The 13,554-nt window shown below is 43.8% G+C and overlaps 1 protein-coding gene across 4 annotated transcripts in view; it reads left to right on the top strand.

Moving 5' to 3' along the window:
* Positions 1 to 13,554, top strand: part of GRB10 (growth factor receptor bound protein 10) — a 141,941-nt gene that overhangs the window by 91,018 nt on the left and 37,369 nt on the right. For all 4 annotated transcript variants that reach the window (XM_032237917.1, XM_032237916.1, XM_032237919.1 and 1 more), the window contains exon 7: positions 10,036 to 10,151. In XM_032237917.1, coding sequence (XP_032093808.1) covers positions 10,036 to 10,151 — 116 coding nt within the window. The remainder of the gene's footprint in view (positions 1 to 10,035; positions 10,152 to 13,554) is intronic.

Genomic DNA, 13,554 nt, shown 5'->3' with positions numbered 1-13,554 from the left:
GGTTTTTGAGGTTCTTTTACGCAGGCCAGTACAGGGCTCTGCCGTTCGGCCTGCCATCGGCCCCCAGAACGTTCACATAGATCCTCGCAGCAGTAGCAGTGTTCCTCAGATCCTGTCCAGTATGGTTCCAAGCCTACCTGGACCACATTCTCATCCAGTCATCATCCCGCCAACAAGCGACACAAGACCTGCACTACACAATGAGAATCCTCTGAAACCACGGGTTCTCTGTCAATCTGGAGAAAAGCCATCTTGAGCCGACCACCAGGTTGCAGCACCTCGGTGCCATCGTAGACACTGTGACCTGTCAGGTCTCTCTCTCTCCGGAGTGGATGGCGAGCATCAGGACTCTTGAGCAACAAGTACAACAATCACATCAGGCTTTGATAGTGCAGTTGTCCCAGCTCTTAGACAAAATAATACACTGCCTATCCATCATACCTTGGGCAAGGTTTCATTCTTGACAGTTCCAGTGGCATCTATTACTGCACCAACGTGCCAACAACAGCAACTCTCCAGCGCTCATTCCGGTCCTCCCTCGAGTGTGTCGCTCCCTCCAATGGTGGCTGTCCCCCGCCCTGGCAAAGGCCACCCTCTTCAAGGAGCCGGACTGTCTGACCATCACGATGGACGCCAACCTCTTTGGCTGGGGGGGGGGGCTCATTTCCACAACCAAATAGCTCAGGGCTGGTGGTTGGCAGCCGAGGCAGCACACAGCATCACTTGGCTGGAATTGAGTGTGGCGAGACTTGCTCTACTCCACTTCCACAGCAGCATACAGGGGCATCACGTGACATTACTCACGGACAATGTGGCTACCAAGGGGTGCATAAATTGCCAGGGGGGCACTCGCTCCAGGTCCCTGATGGCAGAGGCCAACTCCCTGGAAAGGTGGGCGGAAAGGCACCTGTGCTCGATTCAGGTGGAGCACATCTCTGGGTGAACAACATCCAGGTGGATTGGCTAAGCAGGGCCACTGTCGATCACTCAAGAGTGGCATCTGCATCCGGACCTATTCCACTAACTGTCGCTGAGGTTCAGCCAACCGCTAATTGACCTGTTCACCACCCCAGACAACACGTACCTTCCCAGGTTCTTCACCAGATTCTATTCCCCGCAAGCAGAAGGGATCAACGCTCTTCACTGCCCCTGGCCACCAGGTCTGCTATTTGCGTTTCCACCATTACCTCTTCTGTGTGATTCGGAAGATCCTGACGGAAGAAGCGGAGGTCCTGCTCATGGCTCCACCATGGTAGATTCCCCAGCATGAAGTGTCTCTCAGGGGGCTCTACAACATCCAGAGCCTCAGTGGCTACAACTGGCCATCTGGCACTTGAGAAGGACCTCATGACCGGGGGCAGCCTTTCCACCAAGGTCATCCAAACCATTCAGGCATCCATCAACGACCAGGATATATGATGCAACCTGGAGGGTCTTTGACAAGTGGTGCACAACAAATGGAGTGTGTGCAGCTGCCACTACCATCCCGCAGGTACTGGACTATTTACAGGATGGACTCGACCAGGGACTGGCATCTGATATCCTCAAGTGCAAGGTAGCTGCCTTGTCCACGATCCTGGCATCTGCAGAACACTCATCTCTTGGTCGCCATCCCATCATTCACAGTTTTCTCCGGGGCGCCACCAACCTGAGGCCCCTGGTCATGCATAGATACCCTTCTTGGGAACTCGAGGTTGTATTATGGGCCCTGGTGGGTCCACCATTTGAACCACTACGGTCCGCCAGTCTGAAACATCTGACATCCAAGACCACCTTCTTAATTGCCATCACTTCTGCATGGCAAATCTCAGAGCTGGCAGCCTTGTCGGTAAGGAAGGACTTGTGCCTAGTTTATTCTGACAGTGTTGTCCTTCGGTTGGACCTGGTATTCATTCCCAAGTTCAATTCTTGGTTTCACCGGGCCCAGGAGGTCATCCTATCAAACTTTTGCCCGCATCCCAAACATCCAAAGGAAAAAAGGTGGCTCGATGTTCGGAGAACTTTACGCAAATACATCAAATGCATGGCAGTGTTCAGATGTTCTGAGTCGCTCTTCATGTCTTTTCAACCAGCATCCCAAGGCTGCAAGGTTTCTTTATCTACTATCAGGCGTTGGCTATGCACATGCATTGCCTTTGCTCGTGTCCTGCAATCCAAACCGGTGCCATGCCATATCACTGCACATTCTAAAGAAGTGCTGCTACCACCATGGCCTGGGCGACCCAGGCACGAATAGAGGAGATCTGCAGGGTGGCTACTTGAACTTCCTTATCTCCATTTGTTCAGAATTATAAATTGGATAAATTTGCTTCTGCAGACAGGGTTTTGGGGAGGCAAGTTTTCAGGGCATTCATACCAGTGGAGAGACCCTGGACTCATCATTTTCCCACCCTAGTGAAATTTAGCTTGGGTATGTCCTATGATTGGACTCTACAAGCAGCGCACAGGAAAATGACCATTGGCTTACCTGAAGGGTAGTTTTCTGTGAACTGCGAGGAGAGTCCAACTCCACCCTGGGGTCTTTCTCCACTATTACTTACAGATCATGTTGTTTGGCACCTTTTTGTTTTTATAGACTTGGTTGGTCTACATTTCAGTGCGCAGTGGTTCCATGCCTTCATTGAAACAACTGGCAGTCAAGGCAACACTAGAGACGTGGCTAAAGTTTCAATTCAGTCCTGGGCAGATTGGCTGAGTTTAACCCATGCTTGGAGATTCCTCGCAGTGCACAGAAAATGACCCTTCAGGTAAGCCAATGGTCCATCTCTTTCTGAAAGCCTCCAGTGATGGAGCATCCACAACTTCTGAAGGCAAGATATTCCATTGGTTGACTGCTTGGAACATACATAGCTGGTGCACTTCCGGTTTGCTCGTAGGGCCGGGTTTTGCCCTCCGGAGGACTCTGGAGCTTCCCTGAAGGCTCCGGAGGGCAAAAACTGCTCCTACGAGCAAACTAGAAGTCACTATTCCCAAACTTCCAAGTTTCCCTAGGTCTGTTTTTTGCCCTCTGGTGCCTTCAGGGAAGCTCCAGAGGCCTCCGATGGGCATCCGGGGGGGCAGTTTTTGCCCTCCCCAGGCTCCTAGAAAGCTTTTGGAGCCTGAGGAGGATGAAAAAAACACAGCAAAAGCAGACAGGGTCACTGGTCGCATGCGTGCATCATGTTCATGCCGGGGCATGAGCCCCCTCTGTGCTCCCCCCGCTTTTGGCATGGCAGCCAAAAAAGGTTCGCCATCTAGTGTCTACTCTCACATTTCCAACCCCCATGCATAGTGAAGAATTGTTTCCTTGTCTCCCAGTAAGATACATCTAACTATGCTTCCACTCTTCTTTTTTTTCTTACTGGGAATTGATTGTGGGAAAGGACCTGAAATAAAAAGGAATTATTAGCAAGCAACATTATACCAATTTTGGTATAATGGAAAAAATACTCAATATATCCAGGTTCAAAGGACATGGTGATTTCTGCCAGTGACAGCCATTTGTACAAGTATGGTATGTGTTTAATGTAAACTTTTTGACATGACTATTTCTTAAACTATATGCATTTAGTTTGTTCTTCTATAAATTGCCTAGATATCTGGTAAGGCATAATATTAGTTTGAATAAATGAAGAAAGGTTAAATAGGGTTAATTAAACCTCAGCTTTTTATTTATGACTATTCCTCAGGCATCTCAATATTGCATGATAATTATATGCTGCTGATTATTTTATTTATATATTGGTAGATTTTCACGGGTGTAGGTATGCTGGTCTTGTTGTCTTTTTCCGGGTAAGATTGAGATTGTCTTGGCAACGTTTCGACCACCCTTTAAGCCGAAAACATCAGCCTGAAGATGGCGAGTGAGACTTCGCCGAAGTGATGCCAAGACAATCTCAATCTTACATGGGAAAAGACCCGAATACAACAAGACCAGTGTGTGTGTGTGTGAGAGAGAGAGAGAGAGAGAGAGAGAATTCATAGGAGTGAATTGCGTAACTTGACCATGATTACTCCCTCGTGTTGCCCACACATTTGCTATCGAATGTGCAGATCGTTAAGGTATCTGAAAGTGAGGAAGGCCATGGGGGTGGGCCTGGTGATGGGACAGACCATCTGCTTAAGCTGACCCAAGGCCTCCCCGGACCCACTGAGATACATACCTCTTGTTCCCACAATTGCTTTCCCCACCAATCCTGCCAGACTGGGTGTCCATAGGCAAGCCTGTGAAGACACATCTTTCTAAGATCTAGCGAGCTGTCTCCTCTCCAGCCTCTTTCCACTTCTGCAGAGAATGGGTGCCTGAAGTACCGCACGATCAGGGCACTCAGAAGTTTCCAGTCTGCATAAGAAAGTTGTTTGCATGCCAATGAGAGGCCTGAAGCTACACGATTTCCCTGCCCAAAATCTCCCAACAGTATGCAAATGCTTTTCCGTGCCAAGATTGGAGGCCTTTGGAGGAGACTCACGGAGACTACTGCCCGCCGCTCTAGAAGTGACAGGCAACCTAAGGGAGTCAAGGAAGCAGAGCAGAGCACACTCTCGCTCTGCTCTTACCATTGGCACTGAGGCTGGAGAGGAGACAGTTTGCTAGATATTCGAAAGGTAAGTGAGTCTCCACAGGCAGGGGAAGGGAATAGGCAGGGCAAATGCTGCAGTCATTCGTAAGATGAATAACTGTCGTGGTGCTGCAACATTTGTAATCTTGGAACTGTTTTGTAAGTACTTGGGGAAGGGTTATGTCACAAATCTGAATGGTCGCTAAGTGAACTGTTGCAATTTGGGGATTACCTGTAAATTATCCATGCCCAGCCACACTGATAGGGCAAACTAATGTATATAGTAATCCTCAACTTATGACCACAATTGAGTCCATATTTTCTCATTTTGCTAAATGAGTCATTTTTAAGTGAATTTTATCCCATTTCTTGTGGCTGTTGTTAAGTTAATAACATGGTTGTTAAGTGAATCTGACTTCCCCATTGACTTTGCTTATCAGAAGGTCGCAAAAGGTGATCATGCAACCATCGTAAATATGAGGCAGTTATCAGGCATTTGAATTTTGATCATGTGACCATGGGTTGCTGCTGGTCATAAGTGTGAAAAATGATCATAAGTCACTTTCTGGGACCATTAACTTTGAATGGTCACTAAATGAATGGTTGTAAGTCGAGGACTACCTGTATAAACAAAGAGCAATCCTCACTGTCTTCTAGTGCTGGCAATGTTACCTAGTCAGATGACAAAACATTAGCAAGCAAACAACCAAGCTTAGAAAGCTCTAAGGTCTCTATAATTCAATCCTGAGCTGCATATATCCTTTTCCTTTGAAGTGTAAAGATCATTTAATGAGGGTTTTTGATAAGTACCAAAATAATTAGTTTTATTATAGACTTGTAAGTTTTGGAATATAAAGCCAGTTTGGTGCAATATTAAGACACCAGGCTGGAAACTAGGAGACTATGAATTCTTTTTCCAATTTAGGCATGAAGCCAATTAGGTGACCTTAGGCCAGTCATGTTTTCTGAGCCCTATGAAGGAGGCAATGGCAAGCCATTTTTGAAATCTTGATGAGAAAACTGCAGGGACTAGTCTAGGCAGTAATCAGGACATGAATGATACACACACACAAATTTGGAATATGTTCTATGAATGTTCTAGCATGTGAGTGAAGATGGTGGCGATGGCAGCAGCACTCCATCACAGCAGATAAAAACAGCAACCCACCATGGGACAAAGAGGTGGAGAAGGTATAGAGTTAAAGTTCAAGCAAAGTTAAGTGAAATTAAAGAAGTAAATGAAGAAGAAGGGGAAAGAAGTGGGGCTGGAGAAATGTTGCACAGAGGAAGAAAACAGCTGCATAGTACAGTTCTTCAGAAGAGGGGAAGGAGAATAAATAGAAGAAACCTTAAATAAAATTTAAGAAAGTAAAGGAAAGAGAAGAAAAAGGAGGAGGACAGGAGAAGGAAAAGGAAGATGGGTGCAAAGATGGCACTAAGTGCAATCAATAGCATCGGTGTTGGACACACCAATGGGTACAGCATGCTCAGTCAGCAGTAGTGATGGCAGCAACAGCCAGCAGCTGTAGCAGCTGACTGGTAGCAGCAGTGGCGGTGGATACAACGAAGCCCTTAGAGTAGAGAAGAAAGAAGAGGAAAAGTAGAATTTAAAAAGTTTAACAAGTAGAGGAAAAAGAAGGAATGCCATCAGTATGGCAGTGGGATGTGCAGCGCTATGGCTGAGAATGACAGAAACTGCATCAGTGCAATAGAAAGCAGCAAAATATAAGCCCACAATGCAAACGTTAAAATAAATCAGTGGAACAGTTGAGAGAAGAAAGGGAGAAGGAGGTTGGCAATGCAGGAAGGAGAATAGAAGGACATTTTTTTTTTACAGTGTTACATTAAATGCGATCTATTTTTTTTATTTTTTTCATCTGTGGTTTACATTTTTTTATTTCAAGACTAGCCACAAGAGGGAGCAGAAGATTATTTTTTAAAGTATTATTTCATCATTGGTCTCAAGAGGGAGCAAAAGATCAATTTCCAAAAGATGGAAGGAAGTAAAATATTGTTAAAAAATAAAATCTTGCATAAACCCAATTTTATAAATAAATAAATAAATAAATTTTAAAAAATTAAGTACTTTAATTTTTAGAATCATTAAAATCTTTAAAAGAAAAGACTCCAAAGACTAAAAATCAGATTGACCAATGTATTGTCTTAAAATGTCTTAAAACAAAATCCTTCATAAACCATTTTTAAAAATATTTAAATTTTTATTTTTAAAAAATAATTGAAATCTTTCATATTTTTAAAAACTTTAAAAAAGAAAGCATCCAAAGAGCACTAAATTATACAAAATTAGACAATATTAGAAATACTACTAAAAACAAGATTCTGCTTTTGAACTGCTCAAAACAGTTGAGAACTTACTATTTATATATATCCTTTTACTATAACTATGGGCTATCAGACTTTTTTTCTTTGATTTCTTCTTAAACATTGTCTAAATCTTTTAAAATTTTTAAAAGAAATAAGGGACATAAAAGCCACTAAATTAGAATTAGAAATATTGCTAAGAACAAGAAATGGCTTTGCAACTGCTCAAAGCAATTGATAACTTACTATTTTGATAGATCCAGGTAAATACAGACCAATCAGTCTGACAATATCTGGAAAATCCTGGAAAAGATAATCAAGCAGCAGATTTGCACCTAGAAACGAACAAATCAATTACTTGAAGCCAAAATGGATTGGTTAAAAACAGATCATCCCAAACAAACTTTATTGTCTTCTTTGACAAAGTGTTTAAAGCAGTGAATCAGAGAAATGCTGTAGGCATAATTTAGATTTTAGTAAGGTGTTTAAAAGTAGGGATGCGGCGGTGGCTCAATGGCTAAGACATTGAGCTTGTCGATCAGAAAGGTCGGCAGATTGACAATTCGAATCCCTAGCGCCGCATAACAAAATAAGTTCCCGTTACTTGTCCCAGCTTTTGCCAACCTACAGTAGCAGTTTGAAAGCACGTAAAAAATGCAAATAGAAATATAGGGACCACCTTTGGTGAGAAGGTAACACCGTTCCATGTATCTTCACTGTTTAGTCATGCTGGCCAAATGACCAGGGAGACATCTTCGGACAGTGCTGGCTCTTTGGCTTTGAAATGGAGATGAGCACTGCCCCCTAGAGTCAGGAACGTCTGACACATATGTACGAGGGGAATCTTTACTTTTACCTTTAAGGTATTTAAAAAGGAGACCACAGCCTACTTCTTGGTAAGATAGAGTAATGTGGGGTAGATAGCAGTACCACCAGATGGTTTCACAACTTGCTGACTCAAGATGTAATCCTCAATGGAACTACCTTATTCTGTTGTTAGTTCCTCTAACCCCCATACCTTTTACTTAGTCTACCATGGACCATACACATTTCTTAAAAGGTCCCTAAGGGGGTGTGCATAAGCGCACTAGCATGCCAACCATCCCTGTCCTCCTGTCCCATTTATATGTACTCTTTTATGTGTTTATGACTATGTTTTGCAAATTTATATCCCTTTATTGTGCATTTTTCCATGTATTTTCATGCATGTTTCCTTGTACTTGTTGACAAATAAAAAAAGAAATACATGTAAATGAAGGGAAGCACCTAGGTTATGAAATTGAAATGGGCAAATGGTGGGATCTATGGAGTAAGACCATTAAACTTACAACATCTACTGCATTCAAAGAAAACATATACAAGATGGTGTATAGGTGGCACTTCCCCCCAACGAGGTTAGCCAAGATGTTTCTTGGGTTATCTCCATTGTGTTGGAAATGTGGAAGAAAGGAGGGCACATTCTATCATATATGGTGGTCCTGTACTGAGGCCACGAAATATTGGAAAAGGATTAAAAAATGGTTAAAAGAGGTTACCGGGGCAAACATTGAATGGAGACCTGAGAACCTGTTACTAAGCATCAAACCAGATAACATAAGCAGTTCAATATGGCATTTGAGCCTGCATATAATTGTGGCCGCAAGAATAACCTATGCACAATCTTGGAAATCCACCACTATACCGTCGGAAGATGCTATAATTAAAAAGATCTACGAATGTGCAGAAATGGACAGAATGACGGGCTGGCTGAGGGACAAAGGAGAAACAGAACATTATCTTAGCTGGAACCTATGGTATATGTGGGCGACTAGGAGAACAGCAGGGACTTAAAATGGGGAAAGTTAACATAGGTACCGTAATAGATCCCTGAATCTTGCAATGAAAAGATGTGGCTTAGAGACCTAATAATGAGGAAAGAAAGAAAAAACTGGGCTGTGAATGACTGTCACCGTGGGGGGGAGGGGGGTTGTATGTTTAAAACGGCATTTGTATCTGTATGTTTTACTTTATATTGTTATGTGTGATTTGTCTTGCTTATGTCGTTGTATTTATGTCGTTGTATTTTTCTTCTTGTTTTTTAAAGGTAATAATGTTTAATAAAAATTATATTTAAAAAAAAAAAAAGAAGGGAAGCATGCAATGCAGTACCTCCAGCCTCTGTCTTAGGGCCAGGACTCTTCATAGAAATGAGACATCTTCATAAATGATGGGGATGGAAGGAAAACAGATCAGATTTCCTGGCAACACTAAGCTGGGGGAATTGCTAATCTTAGATACCTAGGAAGGTAGGTAGATAGGTAGGTAAGTAGGTAGGTAGGTAGGTAGGTAGTCGGTCCTATCTATCTTCAGCAGAGGGATAGTGTTAAGATCATGTGAAGTATTAGTACCACTTAATACTGTACTGGTGAGATCACACTTGGAATACTGTATCCAGTTCTGGCACCATGATAGAAAAAAGTTGCTGAAACTCTAGAAAGAGTACAGAGAACAGCAACAAAGAGTCTAGAGGATAAACTGGGAAGGAGATATGTCACGTCTAATGAAGAAAAGGACAGGTGACTTGATAGTGTTCTAATATTTGAGAATCTGTCAAAGAGAAAAGGGTCAATCTATTCTCCAAAACACCTGAGGGTAGGATAAGAAGTAACAGCTGGAAGATCATTAACAAGTGATCCAACCTAGAACTAAGGAGAAATTTCCTAACAACAAGAACAATTAATCAGTGGAATGATTTACTTCCAGAAATTATGTGTGCTTCATCGCTGGAGGTTTTTAAGAAGAGATTGGACAGCCATTTATCCAGAATAGGAAAGAGTCTCTGCCTGAATAGGGAGTTAGATCAGAAGATCTCCAAGGTTCTTTCCAATCCTATTATCCTATATTCAATGTATTTATATATGGAATATACATTATATATGGAAAGGATTTTGTAGGACAGCGGTTCTCAACCTGTGGGTCGTGACCCCTTTGGGGATCAAATGACCCTTTTACAGAGGTCGCCTAAGACCATCGGAAAATTGAAAAATTACAGTTATGAAGTAGCAATGAAAAGAATTTTATGTTTGAGGGTCACTACAATATGAGGAACTGTATTAAAGGGTCGCGGCATTGGGAAGGTTGAGAACCACTGCTGCAAGAGATAATGAAAAATATCTGTTTTATCTTCTGTCTATAGAGAGATGCCTGGAAGATCATGAACTGCTTGCTCAAGTTGAGTCTACTATGGGAAATGGAAGTAAATTTTTATTCAGGAAGAACTATGCAAAATATGAATTCTTTAAGAATCCTGTGGTAAGCATTCTATAATTATCCTTTATGTAATCATAATTGTTGACCTGAAAAGATTTCCTTTCCTTTTGTAAATGATGCAGTATCGATTCTTATAAATATTGTGGCACTAGTATGAAATAATTTTACTATATATGATTGGAACAATTCTCAGTAGAAAACAATATAACAATTCTTTTTTACTTTATGAAAAGATAATTACTTTCTATTTTTTGCAGAAATCTTTTGCCTGCAGCTGATACTTATTTATAAGCCAGTCTTGCCAACAAGTATCCATTTGGAGAAGAGATCATTACTATTTTGTGGAGCTGTATACTCCTAGATTGTACATCTTGAGTTTAATTTAGAAACACTTAACCATATTTTTCAGAGTATAAGACACACCAGAGTGTAAGATGCAAGAGGCAAATTAAAAAAAAAGTTTTTTGCAACCTGCAGATCTCCCCAAAATGGCCCATTTTTTGCAAAATGACCCCCCCCCCCAAAAAATGGCATGAATAGCCTTTAGGAGGCTTGTAGAGTGCTCCTGCGGGGTGGGGTGGGCAAAACAAGCCCATTTTTCGCTCATTTCTCCCCTCCCCAGCACCCAGGAGCACTTCTGAAAGTCTCCTAAAGGCTACGCACGACCATTTTGGTGAAGGGGTGGGGTTTCGGGAGGCAAAAAAATGCTGTATTCAGATGCACCCAGATTTTCAGCCTCTTTTTTGAGGGAAAAAGGTGCATACTCCAAAGCATACAGTAAATAACCTTAGCAATTAGAACATACACCATAAGACAGCTATGCAAGGAACTTAGATATTTGCACCAGATATCTAAGAATGGACAGTACAGATTTTTTTTAAGTATGTGGTTATTCACAGTGATTGATGTGTGTTAAAAGGTGCAGTAAAATTCCCCTGAATAAAATGAAAAGAAATAGAACCTCATCTTTAGAAAACACTCAATATTCTCCAGCTGATGGCGCAGGACGTTCCAGAACTGGTTTGTTCAATCCTTATTTGCCCAAGAGACTGAGTCATAGTTGAAGCCTCTAGCTCCTTCCTGCTTGGCTCCATTCCGACTTAGTCTTGCCCGAATAGAGATGTAATTTTAACTAGCTCATGAGTTGGATTGTTTGTTTAGGTTATCTTTTTACTTGTTTTTTTTCCTTTTATTTATTTTTGGTGTTGGTTTTTTTGTCTTGCTCTTTGGGGTTTTTGCATGGCTCCCTTTGGCATGGGGGGAGCACCGTTGGCAGTGCCGGCTATCGGGGCTCTTTTGTGGCTGGCTAACTGTTGCTGGGCTGCTTTATTGCTGGACTCTCATCTGGGGACGAGCTGATGATGCATAATGTTGCCGCTGGTGCTCAGGGGCAGGGGCAGGCTGTCGGCGGTGTTGCAGTTGAAGAGTGTTGGTACTTCCATGTGGCAACAACAATGATTAGTGGGGGGCAGGCAGCAATGTTCAACCTTTCTGAGTGGTCTCAGGGCTCTCTGACTGTCCTACTGATCAGCAGGTGGCTGGCTGCTTTCCATGAGTATTGTGGATGGCCATTTTGGTGAGGTCCACCAGAGGGTGGCCATTTTGGTGAGTTCCCTCAGGCTGCGGCCATTTTGGTGAGGTCCCCTAGGTGGCTGCCATTTTGAGAAGGTCCTTGTGGTGGCAGCCATTTTGTTTAGTGCCACGAGGTGGTGGCCATTTTGGTTTCCCCTGTTTGGTGAGTCACATGGTGGGTGGCCATTTTGTTTGCCCTTGTTGCTGGCACGAGGCTCATTGCAGCTGCTGGGTTCTGGCCGTGCAGTTGCATTCGGTGTGAGCAGCAGCTGGGCCACGTTTCTTCCCAATTGGGACCATTTCTGTGACCTAGTGTGGATGTGCCTGTTGTGGGTGTAGCAGGATGGCTGATTCCCCTGGTGAAGGGACCTCCAAGGCTGCCTCGTTTTCCTCTTCCAACAGGAGTTCAAAGAAGAGCAAAGCTTCCTCGGCTGACCCTCCATCCATTTCAAACCAAGGTACCTCCAAACCTAAGGCAAAAGAGTGACCCGATTTGGGGGGGGGGACTGAGAAACCCAGCTTGGTAGTGATGTTCCCTTGTCCCTCCCAAGGTCCCCACCGCTCTTGAGGGCAGCACAACTGTCCCCCTCCCCCTGCCCCCAGGCTCTCTGATTCTCCGAGGGCTAGTTCTATTTCCCCTCCTCTTTTGGAGGTGGAAGGGGAGGAGGGAGCTGAACATCCTTTTGCATGCTTGGAACATGATGCAAGGTTAGCAGAAAAGCAAAGACGGGCTCCTAGACCTGGTCCCAGCCATTTTGCAAGTGAATTTGATGATTTACCTGATAACATCCAATCTCTTATTCATTGGGCCATTGCCCATGGCATAGCTCTTCAGGGACAGTCTCCTGACCTGACTGATGTGGAACTGATGATGGCCCAGCATAAGACGGCCCAGCAGCAGGCCGCTCCCTCTGTCAGGGCACAGAGGGCTGTGTCCCCCTCACTGAGGAATGAGATGTCTATCCAGGAGGAGGAAGAACAAAAGGAGATGGAGCTCTCTGTTGACAAGGGTTTGGAACTTTATATTCCTGTGTTTGTGGGCCTGTTTCCCCCGGATTTGTTTCGTTCCTTGCTGTTCAAGGCCAGGATCACAGCGATGGTTGAAATGGAGGCTGAGAGGCAGAAGGAGAAGGAGCCGTCAGCCGTGGCCCCGACTTCCACGAAGGTCCTACGCAAACGGAGATTCTTCGCAGAATCTGCCAAAAAGGAGGAGATTCTTGCGCCCAAATTGTTCCTGGATTTAGTCCAAAAACAGTGGGCCAAACCAGTTACTTTCCCCACAACAGGTGGGAACAATTGGCATTTCTTTAATATGGAGCCTGATTTCTCTCAAGCTCTGCAGATCCTGGCAGTGGATGCTCCTGTAGTGGCCTTGGCCTCTCCGGCTTCCCTAGTCGCAAATGGTGTGCGGACAACTTGAAGGCAGAGGATAAAAGGACTAAACTGGTTTTACGCAACACCTTTCTAGCAGCTCCATGGGCAATTTAGGCTGCTTCCTCGGCATCTTTCTTTAACCATGCAATGTTGATGTGGCTGAACAGATGCAGGAGTGCATGCCATCGCACAATGTGAGGTTGTTGCAAGACATCAGCAAAATCATGGCTGTGACCCAATTTTCATCAGATGCCACCTTGAATGCTGCTAAGTTTGCCTCCAGGACTCTTTCTTCCACTGTTTCAACAAGGAGGATGGTATGACTCTGAAATTGCCAGGTGGATGCTAAGGCGAAGTGGCAGTTGGCGGCAGCCCCGTACCTGGGGAACAACCTTTTGGGCGAGGTCATGGACCTGATTCTTATTGAGGATAAGAACAAACTTAAGGTTTTGCCTGCCACGGCTAAGAAACAGGAGCACCGTTTTACAGCTTATACCCA

Source organism: Thamnophis elegans, chromosome Z, assembly GCF_009769535.1.
Source record: "Thamnophis elegans isolate rThaEle1 chromosome Z, rThaEle1.pri, whole genome shotgun sequence".
Classification (NCBI taxonomy): Eukaryota; Metazoa; Chordata; class Lepidosauria; order Squamata; family Colubridae; genus Thamnophis; species Thamnophis elegans.
This window is presented reverse-complemented; position numbering and strand designations above follow the sequence as displayed.